General features: G+C 41.8%; 1 protein-coding gene across 1 annotated transcript in view; it reads left to right on the top strand.

Moving 5' to 3' along the window:
• LOC128647449 (probable ATP-dependent RNA helicase DDX60) overlaps positions 1-24,857 on the top strand; it is a 1,088,706-nt gene that overhangs the window by 104,018 nt on the left and 959,831 nt on the right. The window contains exons 4-6 of the mRNA XM_053700235.1: positions 7,333-7,674; positions 16,915-17,031; positions 20,256-20,405. Coding sequence (XP_053556210.1) covers positions 7,333-7,674; positions 16,915-17,031; positions 20,256-20,405 — 609 coding nt within the window. The remainder of the gene's footprint in view (positions 1-7,332; positions 7,675-16,914; positions 17,032-20,255; positions 20,406-24,857) is intronic.

Below are 24,857 nucleotides of genomic sequence, written 5' to 3'. Positions count from 1 at the left end.
GATACTAGTTAAAATAATGCCGGTTACATATACATTGTCTCCGGATGCATCAAAGGCCAAAAATTAGGAGTGAGAATTGAAAGATAACTGTGATAAATTAAACCACAAAACTGTAACTGATCCTTTAAGGGTTAACAACCTATCCTCAAAAGCAAATGCTTACACAGCCACATCACATGATTTACACACCAAATTGCTTGGTCTGTCACATAGACGCAACCCCCAAGTATTCCAGGTCGATATGCTAGAACCTTGGCATCAGTTAGGGGTGTGTATATGAGATAGGCCAAGACTAAATACAAACAAAACATGGAAATAGACAGCCCTGTCAAACTGGACCGGGTACACATCCTATGACCCTGCACAATGCACAACCCTGGTTGTTCAATAGCACTTACAGGCTGCACAATCCCCAGAGACCCAGGCAGTTAACCCCAGACCAGTTTGGGTGCAAAGCCCATAGGGTAAATTACAAAACAATATAACACAACACACAGAAGAAGTCTGGCCCTCACTTGCAAGTACACAGCTAAGATTTTAAAAAAAATGGAAGAGTTAGTTATTGCATCTGGACAAATGGAAGGTCTCTCCCATCCTGGGTCCCTAATACAGCAAAACAATGCAAGCTCTCAATCAAACAAACTGGAAACCACCCAAGGGTACACATTATGTAATCTCTATAGATACATACACAACATGGAAATAGACTGCACTTTCAAACTGGACCAGGTACACATCCCATGACCCTGAAAAATGCACAGCCCTGTGTGCTCAATAGCACTTACAGGCAGCTGAACAATCCCCAAAGACCCAGGCAGTTAACTCGAGACCAGTCTGGGTGCAAAGCCCATTGAGAAAATGACAAAACAAATTAACACAACACATAGAAGAAGTCTGTCCCTCACTTGCAAGTACACAGCTGAGATTAAAATAAAAAATGGAAGAGTTAGTTTTTGCATATGGCCTAATGGGTGAAACCCAGAGACCATGTCAAGATTTCTCCTATCTTGTGTCCCTAATACAGTCAAACAATGCAAGCTCTCAATCAAACAAACATCTCCCTAGACTGCATTCTTAAACTCTTCCATTTTTTTATTTTAATCTAAGCTGTGTACTTGCAAGTGAGTGCCAGAATTCTTCTGTGTGTTGTGTTAACAAGACTAAATACACACAAACGCTTTTCGGCCTGCAAACAGACCTTTATCAATGCATACAGTATAAAAGATGATACCTGAATTCAGGATAGGTTGTTAACCCTGATTTTTGGTTTAATTTATCACAGCTACCATTCAACTCTCAGCCCTATTTCCATCTAAAGGGGAGGAGAGTCCAAGGCTTAATTCATTACTTTTTTGAAATAAGAACCTGGCCACCAGGAGGAGGCAAAGACACCCCAGCCAAAGGCTCAAATACCTCCCCCACTCCCCTCATCCCCCAGTCATTATTTGCCTTTCGTCACAGGAGGATGGCAGAGAAGTGCCGAAGATTTAGAGTAGTCTCTTATGGAGAGTAGTACTCTTCGGAATGGGAATGGAGTTTTAAGTAGTCCTGTCAGCCTCTCAGTGAGAGCCTGGATGAAAGTTAGAGTCCGGAGATGCAGGGAGAGTCTTTCTGCGAAACCATCCTGACTCATATTAACAGTTCCCCAAGCAATCAGCGTTGACGAGTTTCACTGCCTGCTTTCTGCACTCAAGTCCATGTCAGGAGCGATGCTTCTACCTGTCCCACTTGAAGGGATGTGTTCCTGTTCCACGGCATTGATTCTGGTAAGATCTTTTCATTTTTTATACAATTTAATTACACAAAAGACAGGGTCACAGTGTGGCGTCTTTTATCTTATGGAATCAAGGGTTAATATTCCTAGTGTGGGGATTATTGAACAGGGGTCATACATAATAATGTTTATTGTGTTATTGCTGCATTATGTGCAGCAATAACACCATGTGCTGGCAATGGTGGAACTTCAGGTTGATTTCTGGGAGTATTTGCACGGACGATTTTGACGCGTTTTCTCTTTAGTGCAGGGGCAGTCCTGCGAGGCATCCCAGGTGACCGGGTGTGAGTTTCACTTCCTCTGTTGATCAGTGGCATAGGAGACAAAGTGGTTTCTGTAGTCTGGGTCATAGGAGATGGTGAGTGCCCTGACCATTGGAGTAAAAAGGTGCCTGTTTTTTAAGCTAGCCTAGTCCATAAGGGTACTCCCTCTTTAACAAAGTATCATTCCTGTGTGTATTGTGAGGAGGTTCTTGTAAATCAGCCTGCTGAACTGTGTTCCACATGCCTTGATAAATTTGTGACATCTAAAACTAAAAGGATGTCTAGTACTACTGAGCCGTCCACCTCTGAGGGCTTCCCGTCCCGGGAGGTGCGTTCCCTGCTTTTATCTCCGAGTGCACATGCAGCGCCCCAGGGTCCAACCATTACTCCCATGGGAGAGATTCGTTGGCCGTCAGATTTTGCAGATCAACTTCAAACGGCGGTATCGAAAGTGATCCATGCCTTAACACATTGTGCTAAGTGCAAGTGTAGGGTGTATCATGGCGGCCCGGCCCAGGGGTTGTCTACGCCTATGAAAATATCAGCAGCGTTATACGATGACAAGGCCCACTCTGACTCTTCGGAGGAGGCCCCTTTTGGGTCAGAGTCTGTGTCATCTCACCCTCCGGCTGCGGAGAAGCCTGACTTTAGGTTTAGGATGGAGAATTTGTGCTTTTTGCTGAAGCAAGCGCTTACTACTCTGATGGTTTCAGAACTGAAGCTTCCAGAGCAACCTTCGATTCCTAAGCTTGATAAGGTATACAAGGACAGGGTGGTGCCTCAGACCTTCCTGGTTTCGGTAAAGATGTCTATTATTAAGAATGAATGGGAGCAATTAGGTTCTTCCTTTTCCCCTTCTTCTTCCTTTAAGAAACTGTTCCCCATTCTGGACTCGAGCTGTGGGGGATTGTCCCTAAAGTGGATGGTGCCATCTCTACCCTTGCGAAGCAGTTGACTATTCTTCTCGAGGATAGTTTGTCGTTTAAAGAGCCCATGTATAAAAAGTTGGAAAACATGTTAAGGAAAATGTTTTAACATACAGGTTTGTTTTTCAACTGGCAGAGGCTGTAGCTGCGGTTGCCGGAGCGGCAACATATTGGTGTGAATCCCTGTGTGATATGGTCGAGAGGGAGACTTCCATTGACAAGATACAGGATAAGATTAAGGCGTTGAAGGTCGCCAATTTTTTCATTTGTGATGCCAATATGCAAATTATTCCCCTGAACGCAAGGGTTTCGGGATTTTCCGTTTTAGCTTGCAGGGCTCTGTGGTTAAAGTCTTGGTCTGTGGACATGACCTCTAAGTCAAGGCTGTTGTGCCTGCCTTTTCAAGCAAAGATTCTGTTCAGTCCAGGATTAGACTCAATCATATCCACAGTTACTGGAGGCAAGGGAGCATGCCTACAGCAGGATAAGAAGGCGAAGCCTAAATGATCTACTTTTCGTCCCTTTTGCATGGACAAGGCCCAGTGCCAGCAGCCCATTGCGAAAGCAGATCAGTCCAAGGGAACTTGGAAACCTGCTAAATCGGCATGAAGGGGCAGCCCCTGACTGGTCTCCAGACCAAGTAGGGAGCAGATTATCTCTCTTCTCCGAAGCCTGGTTGCAGGACATTCAGGACCCTTGGGTTCTGGAGGTTGTCACCCAGGGTTACAGGATAGTGTTCAGGTCCCATCCGCCCAGGGGCAGATTCCTCCTGTCAAACCTGTCTTCAAGACCGGAAAAGAGAGAGGCCTTCCTAGATTGTGTGAGGGATCTCTCCTCTCTAGGTGTTATTGTACCAGTACCCTGAGCAGAAAGGGGTCTAGAGTAATATTAAAATCTCTTTGTGGTTCCAAAGAAGGAGGACACATTCCGCACGATTCTGGACCTAAAGTGTTTAAACAAGTTTCTGGCTGTTCCATCATTCAAAGTGGAAACGATCAGATCTATTCTGCCCCTAGTTCAAGAGGGACAGTTCATGATGACAATAGACTTGAAGGATGCTTACCTTCATGTTCCAATTCACAGGGACCACTTCAAGTTCCTAAGATTTGCGTTTCTAGACCATCACTTCCAGTTTGCGGCCATTCCCTTCGGCCTGGTGACAGCCTGAGAGTCTTTACGAAGGTTCTGGGGGCAGTTCTTGCAGTGGCCAGATCCAGAGGCATTCCTGTGGTGCCATATTTTGATGACATCTTAGTCCAGGAGCAGTGGTTCAGCCTTGCAGAGGATAATTCGAGGGCTCTTATTTTATTACTTCAATCTCAGGGTTGGAAGATCAACTCAGAAAAGAGTTCCCTGGTTCCCAGCAACAGGGTGGAGTTCCTGGGCACGAAAATAGACTCTATGTCCATGCAAATATTTTTTACAGATCAACAACGCAGGAAGATTGCGTCCTCCTGTCTTGCCCTTCATTCTTACTCAAGCCCTTCGGTTGCTCAGTGTATGGAGATGATCGGGTTCATGGTTTCCAGCATAGATGTCATCCCTTTCCCCAGGTTCCATCTCAGACCTCTTCAATTGTGCATGTCGAGACAGTGGAACGGCGATCATTCAGATCTATCTAAGCGGATATCCATGGATGCTCAGACCAGGGACTCCCTATCTTGGTGGATCCGTCCGGAGCATCTGTCCCTGGGGACAGCCTTCATGAGACCATCCTGGGAGATTGTGACCATTGACGCGAGTCTGGCAGGATAGGGAGCTCTTTGGGGTGCCAGATTGGCACAAGGAAATTGGTCTCGGGAGGAGTCTCTCCTTTCTGATAAATATTCTGGAACTTCGAGCAATCTACAATGCTCTGAGGGCGTGGCCTCCTCTGGGGTCGTTCAGCTTCATCGGATTCCAGTCTGACAACATTACCTCGGTGGCTTACATCAACCACCAGGGGGGAATGAAAAGCTCCCTAGCAATGAGGGAGGTGTCTCGGATTTTGGAGTGGGTGGAGTCCCACAGCTGTTTGCTCTCAGCAATCCACATTCCATTTGTGGACAAATGGGAAGCGGACTTTCTCAGCAGGCAATCCTGGTCTCTTCACCCCGAAGTGTTTGTGGAGATTTGTCTCAGATGGGGAACGCCGGAGATAGATCTCATGGCATCCAGACTCAATTGCAAGCTACCCCGATATGGGTCGAGGTTGAGAGATCCACAGGCAGAGCTGATAGATGCCTTAGTGGTGCCTTGGGGATTTAGCCTAGCTTATATTTTTTCACCATTACCACTTCTACTTAGTGTAGTGGCACAAATCAAGCAGGAGTGAGCTTTGGCTATCCTGATTGTTGCTGCATTGCCGCAGAGGACGTGGTTTGCGGATCTGGTGGATATATCATCCTTTCTGCCGTGGAGGCTACCCTGTGACAGGGATCTGATGGAACTGGGTTCTTTTCAACATCAAAAATCTCGTTTCTCTGAGGCTGACTGAGTGGTGATTGAACGCTTAGTCTTAGCCAAGAGAGGTTTTTTTTTAAAGTGTGATTGACACTCTAGTTCAGGCAAGAAAGCCAGTCACTCGTTGCATCTACCATAAGGTGTGGAGGACTTACTTGTCCTGGTGTGAGAAACACAGATATCCTTGGCACAAGGTAAAGGTATCCAGGATTCTGTCTTTTTTCCAAGAGGGTTTGGAGAAAGGTCTTGCCGCCAGTTCCTTAAAAGTACAGATTTAGGCTTTATCAGTCTTGTTGAACAGGAGATTCACTGAGCTTCCAGACATTCAATCTTTTGTTCAGGCTCTGTCTAGAACCTGTTTTTAGGCAGTCTGCTCCATGATGGGGCTTAAACTTGATCCTTAAGGTATTGCAAAGGGTTCCAGTTGAGCCTATGCATTCTATTGACATTAAGATTCTGTCCTGGAAGGTTCTCTTTCTGTTGGCCATTGCATCAGCATGCAGAGTATCTGAGCTGGCTGCCTTGCAATTTGAGCCTCCTTATCTGGTCTTCCATGCAGATAAGGCTGTTCTTCACACAGGTTTGGGGTTTCTTCCCAAGGTGGTGTCTAACCGTAACATCAATCAGGAAATAATTGTTCCTTCTTTGTGTTCTAACCCTTCTTCTTCTAAGGAGAGATTGTGGTTCGGGCCTTAAAGTTCTATCTTCAAGCTACGAAGGATTTCAGACAGTCTACACCTCTTTTTGTGGTGTATTCCGTGAAGCGCAAGGGGCTGAGGGCCTCTTCTACTTCTTTGTCTTTTTGGTTGAGGAGCTTGATTCGCTTGACCTATGAGACAGCGGGACATAAGCCTCCTCAAAGGATCACGGCTCATTCAACTAGAGCTGTGGCTTCATCTTGGGCCTTCAAAAATGAGGCCTCTATGGAGCAGATATGTAAGGCGGCTACCTGGTCCTCCTTTCACACTTTTACAAAGTTTTACAAATTTGATGTTTTTGCTTCTGCAAAAACCTGTTTTTGGGAGAAAGGTTTTACAGGCTGTGGTGCCCTCAGATTAGGGTCCGCCTTTTTACCCTGCCGGTTTCATTCAGTGTCCTTTAAAGCTTGGGTATATGTTTCCCAAAAGTAATGAATGAAGCCGTGGATTCTCCTCCCCTTTAGATTGAAAACATAAATTATGTTTACCTGATAATTTAATTTCCATCTTGGTAAGGAGAGTCCACGTCTCCCTCCCCTAACTCCTAAATTTAATTTATCTTCTGGCACCATTTATACCCTGATATTTCTCCTACTTTTCCTTGTTCCCTCGGCAGAATGACTGAGGGATGAGGAGAGTGGGGGAGGTATTTGAGTTTTTGGCTGGGGTATCTTTGCCTCCTCCTAGTGGCTAGGTTCTTATTTCCCAAAAGTAATGAATGAAGCAGTGGACTCTCCTCCCCACAATGGAAATGGAATTATCAGGTAAGCATAATTTATCTTTTTTTTGGTGTTAGATGTATCCGTAGACAATGTATATGTTACCGGTATTATTTTAATAAGTACCTTCATAATGTAGAATTTTTACTATAATTAGATGGAGGTAAACTGTAGTAACAGAGATCTGATCTGATTTTTACTCATAGAGCGGTTTCAAGAGTAGGTTCTAATGCAAAGTGTGATTTGGGTATGAGGCGAAGGGTCAGGGGGTTTTATGATTCATTATTGCTAGCTGATGAACCAGTAAGGTCTGATATGGTATGTGGCTAATAAATAGGACTACAAGGCCAGGAGTGTTATCTATATCAATGTTTGCAATAAGTTGTAATTTTGTACTATGCTTTTTTCCAAGGGAGGGGATATTTCTGAATCTAGGTGGCAAGAACACTTGGCTCATTCTTGTGTTTATTATTATTATTTATTATGCTTTTTTATATTTTTATTCCATAGGAGGCAGAATATTTGTATTTTGATCAACCTGATATATTGATGATGCGTGCACAGCTCATACTTCACCTGAAAGTTAACACTCATACATCTATACATACAGAATACTCAAACTTTGAGTCTGCACAGTGGAACGTATTTCTTAAAGACAACTGCCCACATTTTTTGCTTGTGTCTGATGAAGGACTGAGCCCTCCTCAAACCTATTTTTTGCATTTGTTCATTCTTAATACCCTTGGAAGCAAAGTAAATGTAGTACTGACATCAGGTCAGGAGAATGATGTACTCAGAGTGTACGGCTTTCATGTAAATTCCTACGAAGGTCACCAACGCTTCAAAAATGTTGTAAGTGGAACAATTTACTCTAATTTTCAAGAGTTTATTACTTGTCTCATAAAGGGCTAGATAATGAGTGGAGTGGCACTCTGTGCTCCTGCTCACGTGTTAACTCAGCTAACTCCACTAGACGGAGGCTTTCTGTGCGCGTCATGTAGATTGTGTGTATCAAATATATAGGTTTAAAAAAAAACAAAAAAACACTTTATTAACATATATGCAAATGGACAAAAAACAGTGTATAAGACACTAAAATGGATGTCAGAGATGGGTATGTGCACATCCCAACTCATCACTAATCCCAAATTGGTGTCTTACCAATTAAAAACATGAGGGCCGTGTGGACCTAGGGGTAGTGTGGGTCATTAGTTATATTCAATATTCAATATAGGAAAGCTTAGACAGACGGTTGGTTATCTGTATATCTCAGTATTATACATGCTAGTTAAATCATATTCACATCTGATAGCAGACACCCTATGCACTCAAAGGTGACCTCCTGCCTGCATACTGCTTTGATTGAACAAAGTCAGCCAATTTCTAGCTAGTTTCCTATAGTTAAATTGGAATAGATTAACTCAATACACACAGATTCACACACATTCAATAGTATACAGTGCGACACACTGGTAGTGAAATGCTTTGTGAGATTTTAATCATATTCAACATTGATGTATCTCACTATAATGAGGGAATAGCTAGCATACTCCTAAGCGTACTAACTATGTGGTGTTATAACTATGCAGTTTTTCATACTGCCTTAGCCTGATTTTACCAATCACAAAAATGCATATCGCAATTTCAAAAAGGTTAAGACGCTATATTAGTATTCAATCCCTTCTATAGCAATCCCCAGTGCAGATACTAGGTATCCCCTGCGGTATATCTCAAACTGCTACTATGAGTACTGAGCTCTGTGTTAGACCACACACGTTCCTCTTAGGCCACGCCCAGATTGTGTGTATTACAAGTTGAAAGTAAAAAAGTTTTGGCATGCGTACTATCACAGCGAGTGAAAAAAGCCGAAGTCGAATATCGGGACTGCGTTAACGTATTCCCCCTTAGACTGGAGCATGAAAAGTGGGGAAAAATCCTAACACCCTTACTTGTGCGCAAACCTAATCGCGTTTAACTAAGTGCTCTAACCCGACATGAAATACTTCACATTCCAATGTTCTTCACATAACAGAATATGATCTATTTATTCTAAATGACATATTTCTAAATATGTCTGATGTTTTTTTTAAAATATATATTTATATAATTATATATAGGTGTATATATATATATATATATATATATATATATATATATATATATATATATACAGTATATATATAACACAGAGAGAAAGTCCAGCACTCACTTACAAGCTCTCAGCTAAGATTTAAAAGCAAAAATTGAGAGGTTAGTTACCGCATCTGGCCAAATGGGACAAGCTCAGGTACCACGTCAAGGTCCTTTCCAATACCTGAGACCCTAAAACAGCCACACAATGCAAGCTCTCAAATCCAAACAAACTGGGAACAAGGGAAGGGTGCACAGGCTTATGTAATCACCCCAGACATATACAAAACACGGAAGGGGATTGCACTCTCACACCGGACCGGGTACACATCCCATGACCCTGTAACATGCTCAGCCCTGTGCTGTCCCCAGGGTCATAGGCAGTTAACCCCAGACAGGTCTGGGTGCAAGAACCATAGGGAAAATTACAAAAAAAATTAAATTTAAAATTGTAAGTGAGTGCTGGACTTTCTCTGTGTGTTGTATTAATTTTTTTTGTAATTTTCCCTATGGTTCTTGCACCCAGACCTGTCTGGGGTTAACTGCCTATGACCTATGTTAAATACCTTTTCATACCTTTCCATGACCTCATATCCTTAAGTCCTTTTTATGCAATATTTTTTTTAAATAATTTTTATTAGATAGTGTTATTATGAGTGTAACTGTACTTGTATTTTTGATGTTTTGTGACACTTTTTATTCGAGCTTAATAGTTAACCAGAGCTCAGAAGATGCACTAACCAGACGCTCATTAAATTAAATTGTGCTCAAGCGAACGCATTTTCTTTCAACTCGTAATACATGCGATACTTCCGAAGTGTGCAAGGAGCCACAATATACGCCTTTTTTGCTCGCGCACAACAGTTCACCACTCGGAATATAGCCCAAAATGGGGACTACCATGTAATAAATGTGCACATTTATTACTGAAATCTTTTAAAAAAATTGTTATTTCTTTCAGTGAGAAGTTTAAAGTATTAGAAAACTGATGCAATTTAAATCTTAGTCTTCTCAAAGTGGTTATTTATAGTGGGCCAGATTACAAGCAGCGTGCTAACAGTTACACGCAAGCAAAAAGGGGTTTATTGCATCTGTTTGCGTGCATCGGGTTTACTGCTCGTTTTACAAATTGAAAGTAAATGCAAACGTGTGAGTACGCTAGAATGAATACCGTGTCCCCAGAGCTCTGGTGAAATGTTTTGCAAAACAAAAAAGTGTCACAAAGCACATCAAAAATATATTACAAAGTTCACACTCATAATAACACTATTTAAAAAAAAATATTTAAAAAAAAGATATGAGGTCTCAGGTGTTAAAAAAAAAAAGGCAGGTGCGAACAAAACTTTTTACTTTCAACTTGTAATACGAGCGCTAGCCGATGAGTACAAAAAGTTAGCATGGAGTTAGCATGTGAGCGGAAGCATTAAATATAGCTCCACTTGTAATCTGGCTCAGTATCTGCACAGTTCTATACCTTCCAGTACACTGAATTATTGATCCATGTCATTGTATCTTTCACCCTAACATGAGTAATTGGTTTCAAATATAACTCTGGTGTGTAATCTGAGAGGATGTTTTTGCAAGACACCCAGAGAGATAAATGGACAGATAGATAGACAGATAGATTGTTGAATTGTACAAGAGGTAAACTCACAAGATGCCCTATTATTATACCTTACTGCTTCTTTTTGCATAAACGTCATTTATGTCTACAGTCTTAAATGCTTAAAGGATCCTAAAATTAGTATTTGACATCACTTGTGACATTCAGGGCATATAGCCTACCACTGCAGATTTTGTGTACTTTAATAACTATCAATTTAGTACTAATTAGGCTGACCATATTGCTGCTTTTAAAAGGAACACATATGAAAAATACATATGTCAGGGTTCTTATACAAAACATTTATTTAAACAGCCCTGTCATATGTATTTTTCATATGTGTACCTTTTTAAAGCGGCAATATGGTCACCCTAGTACTAATATAATTTCTCTTGTAAGGTGTATCCAGTCCACGGATCATCCATTACTTGTGGGATATTCTCATTCCCAACAGGAAGTTGCAAGAGGACACCCACAGCAGAGCTGCAATATAGCTCCTCCCCTAACTGTCATACCCAGTCATTCTCTTGCAACTCTCAACAAGCAAGGATGTTGTAGGAGAGAGTGGTTAAATATAGCTAGTTTCTTTTCTTCAATCAAAAGTTTGTTATTTTTAAATAGTACCGGAGTTGTGCTATTTTATCTCAGACAGTAAATAGAAGAAGAATCTGCCTGAGGTTTCTATGATCTTAGCAGGTTGTAACTAAGATCCATTGCTGTTCTCACATATGTCTGAGGGGATTACACAGATGAGGTAACTTCAGCGAGAGAATGGCGTGCAGTTTATTCTGCTATGAGGTATGTGCAGTTATAATTTTTTCTAGAGATGGAAAACACTAGGAAATGCTGCTGATACCGGATTAATGTAAGTTAAGCCTGAATACAGTGATTTAATAACGACTGGTATCATGCTTACTCCCAGGGGTAATACCCTAGTTATGATATTGCAATATAAAACGTTTGCTGCCATGTTTAATCGTTTTTATATATGCTTTGGTGATAAAACTTTATTGGGGCCTAGTTTTTTCCACATGGCTGGCTTAAATTTTGACTAGAAACAGTTTCCTGAGGCTTTCCACTGTTGTAGTATAAAAGTTACAGTTGGTGCAGTTAAAATTACAAACTGTGACATCCAGCTTCCCTCAAAGGCCCTCTGAATGCTATAGGACATCTCTAAAGGGCCCAAAGGCTTTCCAAAGTCGTTTATTGGGGAAGGTAGGGCCACAGCTTGCTGTGGCAGTTGGTTGTGACTGTTAAAAAACGTCTATTTCGTTTTTTTGATCCGTTTTTTGAACTAAGGGGTTAATCATCCATTTGCAAGTGGGTGCAATGCTCTGTTAGTCTATTATACACACTGTAAAAATTTCGTTTGATTTACTGCATTTTTTCACTGTTTTTCAAATTCTGACAAAATTTGTTTCTCTTAAAGGCACAGTACCATTTTTTATATTTGCTTGTTAACTTGATTTAAAGTGTTTTCCAAGCTTGCTAGTCTCATTGCTAGTCTGTATAAACATGTCTGACATAGAAGAAACTCCTTGTTTATTATGTTTAAAAGCCATGGTGGAACCCCCTCTTAGAATGTGTACCAAATGTACTGATTTCATTTTATGCAATAAAGATCATTTTCTGTCTTTAAAAAATTTATCACCAGAGGAATCTGACGAGGGGGAAGTTATGCCGACTAACTTTCCCCACGTGTCAGACCCTTTGACTCCCGCTTAAGGGACTCACGCTCAAATGGCGTCAAGTACATCTAGGGCGCCCATAGCGTTTACTTTACAAGACATGGCGGCAGTCATGGATAATACACTGTCAGCGGTATTAGCCAGACTACCTGAACTTAGAGGTAAGCGAGATAGCTCTGGGGTGAGACAAAATGCAGAGCATACTGACGCTTTAAGAACCATGTCTGATACTGCCTCACAATATGCAGAAGCTGAGGAAAGAGAGCTTCAGTCAGTGGGTGATGTTAATGACTCAGGAAAGATACCTGATTCTAATATTTCTACATTTAAATTTAAGCTTGAACACCTCCGCATGTTGCTTAGGGAGGTTTTAGCTGCTCTGAATGACTGTGATACCATTGCAGTGCCAGAGAAATTGTGTAGACTGGATAAATACTTTGCAGTGCCGGTGTGTACTGATGTTTTTCCAAATACCTAAAAGGTTTACAGAAATTATTAATAAGGAATGGGATAGACCAGGTGTGCCGTTCTCTTCCCCTCCTATTTTTAGAAAAATGTTTCCAATAGACGCCACCACACGGGACTTATGGCAGACAGTCCCTAAGGTGGAGGGAGCAGTTTCTACTCTAGTAAAGTGTACTACTATCCCTGTCGAGGACAGTTGTGCTTTTTTTAGATCCAATGGATAAAAAATTAGAGGTTACCTTAAGAAAATATTTATTCAACAAGGTTTTATCCTACAGCCCCTTGCATGCATTGCCCCTGTCACTGCTGCTGCGGCGTACTGGTTTGAGTCTCTGGAAGAGGCTTTACAGGTAGAGACTCCATTGGATGACATACTTGGCAAACTTAGAGCACTTAAGCTAGCCAATTCTTTTATTCTGATGCCATTGTTCATTTGACTAAACTAACGGCTAAGAATTCTGGTTTTGCTATACAGGCGCGCAGAGCGCTATGGCTTAGATCATGGTCAGCTGACGTGACTTCAAAATCTAAGCTGCTTAACATTCCCTTCAAGGGGCAGACCCTATTCGGGCCTGGTTGAAGGAGATTATTGCTGATATCACTGGAGGAAATGGTCATGCCCTTCCTCAGGACAGGTCCAAATCTAGGGCCAAACAGTCTAATTTTCGTGCCTTTCAAAACTTCAAGGCAGGTGCGGCATCAACTTCCTCTAATAATAAACAAGAGGGAACTTTTGCTCAATCCAAGACGGTCTGGAGACCAAACCTGACTTGGGAAAAAGGTAAGCAGGTAAAAAAGCCTGCTGCTGCCTCTAAGACAGCATGAAGGAACGGCCCCCTATCCGGGAACGGATCTAGTAGGGGGCAGACTTTCACTCTTCGCCCAGGCATGGGCAAGAGATGTTCAGGATCCCTGGGCATTGGAAATTATATCCCAGGGATATCTTCTGGACTTCAAAGCTTCCCCCCTAAAAAGGGAGATTTCCCCTTTCACAATTATCTGCACACCAGATAAAGAGAGAGGCATTCTTACACTGTGTACGAAACCTCCTAGTTATGGGAGTGATCCATCCAGTTCCAAAGGAGGAACAGGGACAGGGTTTTTACTCAAATCTGTTTGTGGTTCCCAAAAAAGAGGGAACCTTCAGACCAATTTTGGATCTAAAGATCTTAAACAAATTCCTCAAAGTTCCATCGTTCAAGATGGAAACTATTAGTACCATCCTATCACTGATCCAGGAGGGTCAATATATGACTACAGTGGATCTAAAGGATGCTTATCTTCACATTCCGATACACAAAGATCATCATCGGTTTCTCAGGTTTGCCTTTCAAGACAGGCATTACCAGTTGTAGCTCTTCCCTTGGGATTAGCTACAGCCCCAAGAATCTTTACAAAGGTTCTAGGGTCGCTTATGGCAGTCCTAAGGCCGCGGGGCATAGCAGTAGCCCCTTATTTAGATGACATCCTGATACAGGCGTCAAACTTCCAAATTGCCAAGTCTCATACAGACGTAGTACTGGCATTTCTGAGGTCGCATGGGTGGAAAGTGAACGAGGAAAAGAGTTCTCTATCCCCACTCACAAGAGTTTCCTTTCTAGGGACTCTGATAGATTCTGTAGAAATGAAAATTCACCGGACGGAGTCCAGGTTATCAAAGCTTCTAAATTCCTGCCGGGTTCTTCATTTCATTCCGCGCCCTTCGGTGGTTCAGTGTATGGAAGTAATCGGCTTAATGGTAGCGGCAATGGACATAGTGCCATTTGCACGCTTACATCTCAACATCTCAGACCGCTGCAACTATGCATGCTCAGTCAGTGGAACGGGGATTACACAGATTTCTCTCCTCAACTGAATCTGGACCAAGAGACCAGGGATTCTCTTCTCTGGTGGCTATCTCGGGTCCATCTGTCCAAAGGTATGACCTTTCGCAGGCCAGATTGGACAATTGTTACGAGAGATGCCAGCCTTCTAGGTTGGGGTGCAGTCTGGAACTCCCTGAAGGCTCAGGGATCGTGGACTCAGGAGGAGTCTCTCCTTCCATTAAATATTCTGGAACTAAGAGCAATATTCAAGGCTCTTCAGGCTTGGCCTCAGTTAGCAACTCTGAGGTACATCAGATTTCAGTTGGACAACATCACGACTGTAGCCAACATCAACCATCAAGGGGGAACGAGAAGTTCCCTAGAGATGTTAGAAGTTTCAAAAATAATTTGCTGGGCAGAGATTCACTCTTGCCACCTATCAGCTATCCATATCCCAGGTGTAGAGCACTGGGAGGTGGATTTTCTAAGTCCAGGAGAGTGGGAACTCCATCCAGAGGTATTTGCACAACTGATTCATCGTTGGGGCAAACCAGAACTGGATCTCATGGCATCTCACCAGAACGCCAAGCTTCCGTGTTACGGATCCAGGTCCAGGGATCCCAAGGCGACACTGATAGATGCTCTAGCAGCGCCCTGGTCTTTCAACCTGGCTTATGTGTTTCCACCGTTTCCTCTGCTCCCTCGACTGATTGCCAAGATCAAGCAGGAGAGAGCATTGGGGATTCTGATAGCACCTGCGTGGCCACACAGGACCTGGTATGCAGATCTAGTGGACATGTCATCCTTTCCACCATGGTCTCTGCCTCTGAAACAGGACCTTCTACTTCAGGGTCCTTTCAACCATCCAAATCAAATTTCTCTGAGGCTGACTGCCTGGAGATTGAACGCTTGATTTTATCAAAGCGTGGCTTCTCCGAGTCAGTTATTGATACCTTAAGACAGGCACGAAAGCCTGTCACCAGGAAAATTTACCATAAGGTATGGCATAGATGTCTTTATTGGTGTGAATCCAAGGGTTACTCATGGAGTAAGGTCAGGATTGCTAGGATATTATCTTTTCTCCAAGAAGGTTTGGAAAAAGGATTGTCAGCTAGTTAAGCGTCTGGCAGATGTTCCAGACGTTCAGGCATTTTGTCAGGCTTTAGTTAGAATCAAGCCTGTGTTTAAACCTGTTGCTCCACCATGGAGCTTAAACTTGGTTCTTAAGGTTCTTCAAGGAGTTCCGTTTGAACCTCTTCATTCCATAGATATCAAGCTTTTATCTTGGAAAGTTCTTTTTTTGGTAGCTATTTCCTCGGCTCGTAGAGTCTCTGAGCTATCTGCCTTACAATGTGATTCTCCTTATCTGATTTTTCATACGGATAAGGTAGTCCTGCGTACCAAACCTGGGTTCTTACCTAAGGTGGTATCTAACAAGAATATCAATCAAGAGATTGTTGTTCCATCCTTGTGTTACACAATCTGGACGTGGTCCGTGCTTTAAAGTTTTACTTACAAGCTACTAAAGATTTTCGTCAAACATCTGCTTTGTTTGTTGTCTACTCTGGACAGAGGAGAGGTCAAAAGGCTTCGGCAACCTCTTTTTCTTTTTGACTAAGAAGCTTAATCCGCTTAGCCTATGAGACTGCTGGACAGCAGCCTCCTGAAAGGATTACAGCTCATTCCACTAGAGCTGTGGCTTCCACTTGAGCCTTTAAAAATGAGGCTTCTTTTGATCAGATTTGCAAGGCGGCGACTTGGTCTTCGCTTCATATTTTTTAAAAATTTTACAAATTTGATACTTTTGCTTCTTCGGAGGCTATATTTGGGAGAAAGGTTTTACGGGCAGTGGTTCCTGCCTTGTCCCTCCCTTCATCCGTGTACTTTAGCTTTGGTATTGGTATCCCACAAGTAAAAGATGATCCGTGGACTGGATACACCTTACAAGAGAAAACACAATTTATGCTTACCTGATAAATTTATTTCTCTTGTGGTGTATCCAGTCCAAGGCCCGCCCTGTCATTTTAAGGCAGGTAATTTTTAAATTTAAACTACAGTAACCACTGCACCCTATGGTTCCTCCTTTCTCGGCTTGTTTTCGGTCGAATGACTGGCTATGACAGTTAGGGGAGGAGCTATATTACAGCTCTGCTGTGGGTGTCCTCTTGCAACTTCCTGTTGGGAATGAGAATATCCCACAAGTAATGGATGATCCGTGGACTGGATACACCACAAGAGAAATAAATTTATCAGGTAAGCATAAATTGTGTTTTTTTTTCCAAATATTACTATAAGCAACTCTTCAAAACTGACAGTGTTGAGTATAATATATAAATTGCATATTAAATGTTTTGTGATAATACAAATCACATTTATTCAAATAATTACTGTTTTTTTTTAGCATGCAAAGAAGATTAAGAAGGTTTGTCATGCGCTGCTTGCGTCATATAAAGGGACATATGAGGATGCATTGCTATTATTACTGAAACATTTAAGTGCCGAAAACTTGCAGAAAGAGGTACATTCTTCATTTCATGTACACTGAACTGAGAGGTAAAGTTAAAAAAAAGAACTGGTAAACCAAGTGATCACAATAGTATCTAGGTTAATGACACAGTTAACGATTTTGCAATCTTTAAAATTAACCAGTTATCCTTATTTATTTATAAAGTGCTGCTGGATTCTTTATCACAAGGCACATGACTATGGTTATACAATTACACAAATAAATAGTACAAAATATAAATACATAAACAGACTAAGCAAAACACTTTAATATAGGAGGAAGAGAGTCTCATAGGGGCCTATTTATCAAAGGTCTTGCGAACCTGATCCGACAGTGTGGATCAGGTCCGCAAGACCTCGCTGAATGTGGAGAACAATACGCGCTCCGTATTCAGCATTGCACCAGCAGCTCACAAGAGCTGCTGGTGCAATGCCGCCCCCTGCAGACTCGCGGCCAATGGGCCGCCAGCAGGGAGGTGTCATTAACCCGATCATACTCGATCGGGTTGAATTCCGGCGATTCCTGTCCGCCTGCTCAGAGCGAGGGAGGAGAGGAGAGGGAGAGAGAGCGCAAAAGAAAGGGGGAGACAGAGAGCAAAAGAGAGGGGTGAGAGAGAGAGCAAAAGAGAATGGGAGAGAGAGAGCAAAAGAGATGGGGAGAGAGAGCAAAAGAGATGGGGAGAGAGAGCAAAAGAGAGGGGGAGAGAGAGCAAAAGAGAGGGGGAGAGAGAGCAAAAGGGAGAGGAGAGAGAGAGAGCAAAAGAGAGGGGAGATATAGAGCAAAAGAGAGGGGGGAGTGCAAAAGAGATGGGGCAGAGAGCATAAGAGAAGGGGGAGAGAGAGCAAAAGAGGGGGAGAGAAAGAGCAAAACAGAGGGGGGAGAGAGAGCAAAAAGAGTGGTGAAAGAATCCACCTGGATGGATTCTTACACCACCCTGCCTTTTTCGGAATCCACATGGATGCAGCATAAGCTGCATCCCTGGGGGATTCCAAAAATGGCAGGGTAAGCTGCATCCCGGTGGATTTCAAAAATTGCATGGCTGTGAAAGAATCCACCTGGATGCAGCGTAAGCTGCATCCAGCTGGATTCTTACGCTGCATCTAGGTGGATTCCGAAAATGGCATGTTGGTTCCGTCACTACAATAGACTGCCCTTCCGAAAATGGCAGGGTGGTTTGTTGGTTCGGTTACCACAATAGACTGCCCTCTGGGTAAGCTTTCCCACTAGTATTTCATAAATAACTAGATATTGAATAAAACAGAGCTCTTTCATAGATTTAAATGAAGTTTTTGAAAAGTCTTACTAGTAAACGGCTAGATTACGAGTTTTGCGTTATGAGGCTCGGTGCTAACTTGCAAGTTATTGTCACCGCTCACCTCCCTACAGCGTTGCTATCACAGGTTTTCATAAACCCGGCGTTAGCAGGCAAGAAGTGAGCGTAGAGCAAAATTGAGCTCCATACTGCACTCCAATACCAGCGCTGTGGTTAGCTGGTTTTATGTGCTCATGCACTATTTCCCCATAGACATCAATGGGGAGAGACTAAAAAAAAGCCTAACACCTGCAATAAAAGAGCGTAAAGCTCCATAACGCAGCCCCATTGATTCCTATGGGGAAACAAAAGTTAAGTTTACACCTAACACCCTAACATGAACCCCCTAGTCTAAACACCCCTATTCTTACACTTATTAACCCCTAATCTGCCACCCCCGACATCTCCGACACCTACATTATACTTATTAACCCGTAATCTGCCGCCCCAACGTCGCTGCCACTATACTAAAGTTATAAACCCCTAAACCTAACCCTAAATCTAACCCTAACACCCCCTAACTTTAATATAATTAAAATAAATCTAAATAAAAATTCCTATCATCAACTAACTAATACCTATTTAAAACTAAATACTTACCTGTAAAATAAACCCTAAGCTAGCTACAATACAACTAATAGTTATATTGTAGCTATCTTAGGTTTTATTTTTATTTCACAGCTAACACCTAACCTTAAACTACAATTAAATCAATTACATAAATTAAATATAATTAACTAAATTACACAAAATAAAAAATAAATTATCAAATATTTAAACTAATTACACCTAATCTAATAGCCCTATCAAAATAAAAAAAGCCTCCCCCAAATAAAAAAAAAACCCTAGCCTAAACTAAACTGCCAATAGCCCTTAAAAGGGCATTTTGCTGGGCATTGCCCAAAAGAAATCCGCTCTTTTACCTGTAAAAAAAAATACAAACAACCCCCCAACAGTTAAACCCACCACCCACACAACCAAACCCCCAAAATAAAATCCTATCTAAAAAACCTAAGTTCCCCATTGCCCTGAAAAGGGCATTTGGATGGGCATTGCCCTTAAAAGGGTATTTAGCTCTTTTCCCGCCCAAACCCTAAAAATAAAACCCACCCAATAAACCCTTAAAAAACACTATCACTAACCCCGAAGATCCACTTACAGATTTTGAAGACCCGACATCCATTCTTAACAAAGCGGCAGAAGTCCTCCTCGAAAGCCGGCAGAAGTCTTCATCCAAGCCGGCAGAAGTCTTCATCCAGACGGCATCTTCTATCTTCATCCATCCGGCGCGGAGCAGCTCCATCTTCAAGACATCCGGCGTGGAGCATCCTCTTCAATCGACGTCTTCTTGAACAATGAATTTTCCTCTAAATGACGTCATCCAAGATGGCGTCCCTTGAATTCCGATTGGCTGATAGAATTCTATCAGTCAATCGGAATTAAAGGTGAAAAAATCCTATTGGCTGATACAATCAGCCAATAGGATTGAGCTTGCATTCTATTGGCTGTTCCAATCAGCCAATAGAATGCGAGCTCAATCCTATTGGCTGATTGGATCAGCCAATAGGATTGAAGCTCAATCCTATTGGCTGATTGCATCAGCCAATAGGATTTTTTCACCTTTAATTCCGATTGGCTGATAGAATTCTATCTGCCAATTGGAATTCAAGGGAGGCCATCTTGGATGACGTCATTTAAAGGAGAATTCATTGTTCAAGAAGGCAAAAAGTGTGCGGTGCAGCTAAACCTGCAAAACTTGTAATACCAGCGGTATTGAAAAAGAGCCATGATGCTGCTTTTTCACCAATACCGCAAAACTCGCAATCTAGCCGAAAGTGTACATTGTTGTTTGTTTGTTTTTTTATGAATGCCTGGTATTTTCTCCCCCCAAAAATGTGATTAATATGCCTTTTTTCTGTTGCAGGTACTTAATATGAAACTTAAGATTGCCCGTTTTATGACAAGGGAGTCAGACATACGTGAAGTTGTGTGTGTTGCCTCATGCTCCATGGCACTTAGGGCATACGCTAGTCTAAATAACCAGCAAAGTAATCAAAACCCCAGAAACCAGCAGGTGAAGGTTTACAGATTATTTTCAGTATATTAAATTATGTTTACTGCATATGAATTTCTAAACCTCTTTATATAATAGTTTCACCACACCAACATTTTCAACTTGTTTTTATCACATAAGCATAGTTGAAGAAACTTGAGTTTTTTTATGTTCTGAAAAATAACCACAATTTTAATTTTTTAGCTATGGTAGGTTATTTTGTTAGAGTACTTTTTTTTCTAAAAATAAGATTAGACTTGTTTTAGTAAATCATTTTACAGATTATGGGCATACGCTGTTGGCATTTATCATTGCACAATCATTTCTAGGGAAATGCTTGTGAAATGCCGCCCCCTGCTCACCGGCGACCACTGCTTCTTAACTAACATTTTAGGTGGACCTGAACCTATCAGGATAGAATGCAGCATCCGCTGCATATTAAATCTACCCCACATTCTTAGCAGAGCCTATAAATACACAGCTGAATATACAAATAAGACTTTAGGGGAATATTTATTTACTGGAATGTGTATAATATCTGTATAATGTGAGTTATTCTGCTTGAAAAGTACAGTATTAGGCTAGCAAGGAGGTAAATAAAGAAATGTTATGCATTTTGCATGCCAGAATACCTATATGAGAAAGGATTCTTGGGGGTCAATTTATCAAGCACCATAACCTGTCCGCCTGCTCTGAGGCGACAGACAGAAATCAACCCGATCAAATGTGATCGGGTTGATTGACACCCCCTGGGGATACAGACCTTGTCTAACCTTTCTGCAAAAGGACATGATAGGGGTGGGAGTATAGTCAGTTGGTTAATTATTGGAAAGGGCATCTTGCACAAAATTAATAGATAGGATACCTATGCCCCCCAAGGTCAAACTAGGGTATAAAAGTCCAGTTAGCCATAAAAATTAAACCAATATAGGTCTAACCATTGGGGAACGCACACTTCTATAATATAATATTTTTGGGGATGGAGATTAAAAGGGAAGAATGGATAAAATGAGGAAATTTGTGGTGAAAATAGTTCACCTGAATTGAACCCTGTTGTGGGCTCTGAATGCGGGGGGGGGGGGGGGGGGGGGGGGCTAGTGCATGTAAATTAAGTTTAATACTCCAAAAGCCAGAATAAGGGACATGTGAAATAAATAACTATAGGCTCATAGAACAAAAACATTTTTACAACTAAACATAGCAGCATGAAAGAGGAGATAGCATAGATTGGGAGGTCATTAAGGGACTGTACCTAGCACGCACTGGACTTAGCACCCACCTTATCTAACACTCAACAATACCTAGGGCAGCAGTGCCCAGCACACGCAGTACCCAGCACACTCAGCACCCAGCACACGTAGTACCTAGTACCTGCAGTACAGGGGAAAAAATACAGGGGTGCAGAGGACGCAATTGCGACTGGGCCCCCAAGGGTGGGGACCCAGCTTAAAAAAACATTGACCTGCACTGCCTGCACTGATATGTGAGTGTGACATGATGCTTCCCTAGTGTCTCTGACTACAGGGGTTAGTGTTTCTGCTTAACCCCTTGGTGTTTATGTGTTTATGTGTATGTGTGTATGTATGTATGTGACTGTGTGTATTTATGCATGTATGTGTGTGTATGTTTGTGGAACCAGCAAATTACAGACCTTGTTACTACAGCATGGGGGGGGTAAACAGTGTCAGTCTATACTGTACCACTATATACAGTACGGGGGGGGGGGCTGGACCATGTCACAGACTACTGGGGTCACTTTATAAAGTACTGGGGCAGGTAGGGGCAGGCCAGCCATCTCACCGACAGATTTAGAAAACAAGAAACGAGAAGATACAGATGCGCCATATGGCCCAATATTGTTTGATCAAGAGATGTTCGAATAATGTGTATGGTTACACTCACATGTATTAAAGCACTCCAGGTAGTGCAGTAGGAGCAGTCTGGGATCTATAACAGTCACCCAGAAGACCGACCTCTTGTGATAGATGTGTGATCTATAATGGGTAAAAGACAACAAGGGTGCCTATATGGCCTAAGTACAGTTTAGCCAGAGTAAATGCAAAACAGGTAGGTATAAATATGCACTCACATTTGTTGTAGCATCTCCATTGATGCTAATAGGGCAGGATGGGATCAATTCAGTCACCCAACAGACTTAACAAGTTAAAACAGGAAACTCCAAATCTCCAAGTGAACCAGGAGGCCAAAAAGTGATCCAAAATGATGTAGAAATAGGCAGCAAGTGTTTAAAAATAGTAATTTATTAAAAACAAAGTAAAAACAGGCGACGCGTTTCTCAGCCAGTGGTTGTTTCATCAGGCTTAATAAAATGGTTATAAAACACTTGCTATATATACCTAACAAACCAATTAAAATAATTAACCACACTTGTTGTGGTAGTGGCCTCAGATGACTATAGGTTCAGTGATAGCCAATCAAACTCCTTAGACAAAACAATACATACATGTGTCCACATTGTAAGACAAAGTATCATACCATCAAAATACAAAAAGAAAATAGTAATCAAGACATTGCATATTAACAGTGTAACCCCTATAATGTTTACTAATCATATGATCTAGACATAGGTCATCAAGACATTGTATATTAACAGTGTAATTTACTGATCATATGACTAATGGCTTACTTGCTATCATACTCTCTACTGACATAATTTCTCAAATGGGGTATTTACATATATACAATATAACTGTAACCAAATGAGCATCCTACTTGAAATAAAAAAACAATATAAATACCTTCATATATTCAAAAGTGTGATAAACTTTTTTTAGGACGATTGGATCCTGTGTGACTTACTGTATGTATTTTTAGATTTTAAGCACTCCTTGTGTGTTATCTGTCACCGGCAGATTACAGACTGTGTCACTGACTCACTATATACAGCACTGGTGGGTTAAACAGTGGTCACTATATACAGTAATAGGGTGGTCAGACCATCTCACAGACTGTGGACACAGGGTACCTTCTTTTTCAGACATGTAATCTAATTCACATTTTTTTTCTGTGTTAAATGGTAAAAAAAAAAAAAAAAAAAGATATGTATCAAATTCACTTTTTTTTGGGAGGATGGTGGGTGGTGTGGGGGGGGGGGGGCCCTTCTTAGATTCTTTGCACCTGGGCCCTGTGTTTTTTAGTTACGCCTCTGCCGCAGTTACCTAGCACACGCAGTACCTATCATACACAGTACCTAGCACATATAGTACCCTAGCATACTGTATATAGTGACCTAGCACACATAGTACCTAGCATATATAGTACCTAGCACCCGCAGTACCTAGCACACGCAGTGCCTAGCATATATAGTACCTAGCACCTATAGTACCAAGCATATATAGTACCTAGCACATATATACCTAGCATACATAGTACCTAGCACATATAGTAACTAGCATATAAAGTACCTAGCATACATAGTACCTAGCACATATAGTAACTAGCATATAAAGTACCTAGCATATATAGGTACCTAGCACATATAGTACCTAGCCACATATAGTGCCTAGCATATAGAGCACCTAGCACATATAGTACCCTTAGCATATATAGTACCTGGCACACGCAGTACCTAGCACATCACAATACCTAGGCACACACGCAGTACCTAGCCACACACAGTACCTAGCACACATAAAAACCTAGCACACACAGTACCTAGCACACACAGTACCTAGCACCCCGCAATACCTAGGCATGTTATGTTCTTAGTATATATAGTACTTGGCACACGCAGTACCTAGCACACCACATAACCTAGCACATGCAGTACCTAGCCATATATAGTACCTAGCACCTATAGTACCTAGGGCATATATAGTACCTAGCACATATAGTAGCTAGCCTGTACTTGCATCTAAAAAATAATTTTTGGCAAACTTGTGGCTCTATCTTTCTGAAGTCCTATGCAGTGGATATCTATTAATAACATAGTAATATATATGCGTCAACAGAAATCACATTGCATACATAAGTGAATGGAGTCCTATGCAGTGGATAGCTAGTAATAACATACTAATAGATATGCGTCAACTGAAATCACATTGCATATATAAGTGAATGGGGTACGTAGGAGTTAGTATCCCAATAAAACTTAAAGATGAGCGCACAGTTCAGGATTTTAAACACTAACGCCTAGATTTAGAGTTCTGCGTTAGCCGTCCAAACCAGCGTTAAGGGGTCCTAACGCTAGTTTTGGCCACCCGCTGGTATTTAGAGTCAATCAGGAAAGGGTCTAACGCTCACTTTCCAGCCGCGACTTTTCCATACCGCAGATCCCCTTACGTCAATTGCGTATCCTATCTTTTCAATGGGATCTTTCTAACGCTGGTATTTAGAGTCTTGGCTGAAGTGAGCGTTAGAACTCTACCGACAAGACTCCAGCCGCAGAAAAAAGTCAGGAGTTAAGAGCTTTATGGGCTAACGCCGGTTCATAAAGCTCTTAACTACTGTGCT

This window comes from Bombina bombina, chromosome 2 (assembly GCF_027579735.1).
Source record: "Bombina bombina isolate aBomBom1 chromosome 2, aBomBom1.pri, whole genome shotgun sequence".
In the NCBI taxonomy this organism is placed as follows: Eukaryota; Metazoa; Chordata; class Amphibia; order Anura; family Bombinatoridae; genus Bombina; species Bombina bombina.
The sequence above is the reverse complement of the archived record's forward strand: the minus strand, read 5'-3'. Positions and strand labels throughout refer to the sequence as shown.